Source organism: Olea europaea, chromosome 23 (genome assembly GCF_002742605.1).
Source record: "Olea europaea var. sylvestris chromosome 23, O_europaea_v1, whole genome shotgun sequence".
Taxonomy (NCBI): Eukaryota; Viridiplantae; Streptophyta; class Magnoliopsida; order Lamiales; family Oleaceae; genus Olea; species Olea europaea.
In genome coordinates, this window is record NC_036259.1 from 3,918,487 (window position 1) to 3,920,065 (window position 1,579).

The 1,579-nt window shown below is 39.2% G+C and overlaps 1 protein-coding gene across 1 annotated transcript; it reads right to left on the reverse strand.

Annotated features, from left to right (window-relative positions):
* Positions 1-514: 514 nt before the first annotated feature.
* On the reverse strand, positions 515-1,458 carry LOC111371936 (uncharacterized mitochondrial protein AtMg00860-like). Its single transcript, XM_022994084.1, has 3 exons — positions 1,439-1,458; positions 859-1,355; positions 515-750 (listed from the first exon to the last, which is right to left on the reverse strand). The coding sequence occupies exons 1-3, from the start codon at positions 1,456-1,458 to the stop codon at positions 515-517; spliced, it is 753 nt and encodes a 250-aa protein (XP_022849852.1).
* Between the last annotated feature and the right edge of the window lie 121 nt (positions 1,459-1,579).

Genomic DNA, 1,579 nt, shown 5'->3' on the forward strand with positions numbered 1-1,579 from the left:
TATGTGATGCATCTGAAGTCTTCCGAAAAGCTATGAAGTGCACAATTTTGGAGAATCTGTCAACCACCACAAAAATAGAATCTACGCTTCGTTGAGTACGAGGTAATCCCAAAACAAAATCCATAGTCAGATCTCGCCATATGCCCTGAGGGACAGAAAGTGGCATGTACAACCCAGTATTCTGCACTTGACCCTATGACACCTGGCTAGTATAACAATTTTTTACTATAATTCCAACATTCTGCTTCAACTGTGGCCAATAATACCGAGCTTCCAAACTGGTTATTATCTTGTCACGCCCCAAGTGTCCACTTAGACCTCCACCATACAGATCTTGAATCAATTTGTCACGTAGAGATTAAACAAGCATACAAAGTTGGTTGCCTTTGAACAAATATCCATCGCTAATATAAAAGCCCACCATTGATTCCCGATTCACGCACTTGCTCCAAATCTCTTTAAAGTCAGGATCATATGCATACGGTTATTTCAAACACTCAAACCCAACAATTTCCTATGATAATGTGATTAATAAGGAAGCTCTCCAACTCAATGCATTTGCAACTCTATTTGTACTTCCAGATTTACGTTTAATCACAAAAGGAAATTTCTGGAGGAAAGTCACCCACTGAGCATGTATCCTGCTAATGTGTTTTTTACTATGAATGAATTTCAAGGCTTGGTGATCGGTGAACAGCACAAACTCATTCTGTACCAGGTAGTGCTCCCATTGCTTCAAAACCCTCACAACTGCATAGAATTCTTACTTATAGGTACTTTACTTCTGCCTGACATCACTTAACTTTTCTAAAAAGAAAGCCATCGATCTTTTCTCTTGAAAAAGGACAGTCCTAATACCAATACCACTAGCATCGCACTCCACCTCAAAAATCTTCTCGAAGCTTGGCAAAGCTAATACTGGAGCTGTGCACAACTTTTCTTTGATGAAGGCGAAGCTCTTATCTTGTTCCTCTCCCCAGCTAAACTTTCTTTTCTTCAAACATTCTGTGAGAGGTGCCACAATAGTTCTGAAATGCCCGATGAATCGTATGTAGAAAGTTACCAAACCATGAAAACTCCTCACTTCAGAAACTGACTTTGGTGTTGGCCAATCTCGAATTACTTTTGTCTTCTCTTCATCTACATGCAGACCATCTTCACCTACCACAAAGCCTAAAAACAATAGTTTAGATGTATAGAATGTGAACTTCTTCAAATTGATGTACAACTGATTTTCCTTCAGAACCTCCGGGACTTGCCTCAAGTGAACTAGGTGATCCTCCTTACAGTTGTTGTAAATAAGGATATCATCAAAGTACACCACAACAAAAGACCCGATAAAAAGGATAGAGAATCTGGTTCATCATCCTCATGAAAGTATTTGGAGTATTTGAAAGTCCAAATGGCATCACTAACCATTTGTAAAGTCCATCCTTACTCTTGAAGGCAGTCTTCCATTAATCCCCAAGTTTAATACGGATCTGGTGATAACCAATGTGAAGATCTATTTTTGAGAAGACCTTAGAACCACCAAGCATATCTAACATATCCTCCAATCCTGGAATGGAAAACCCATACT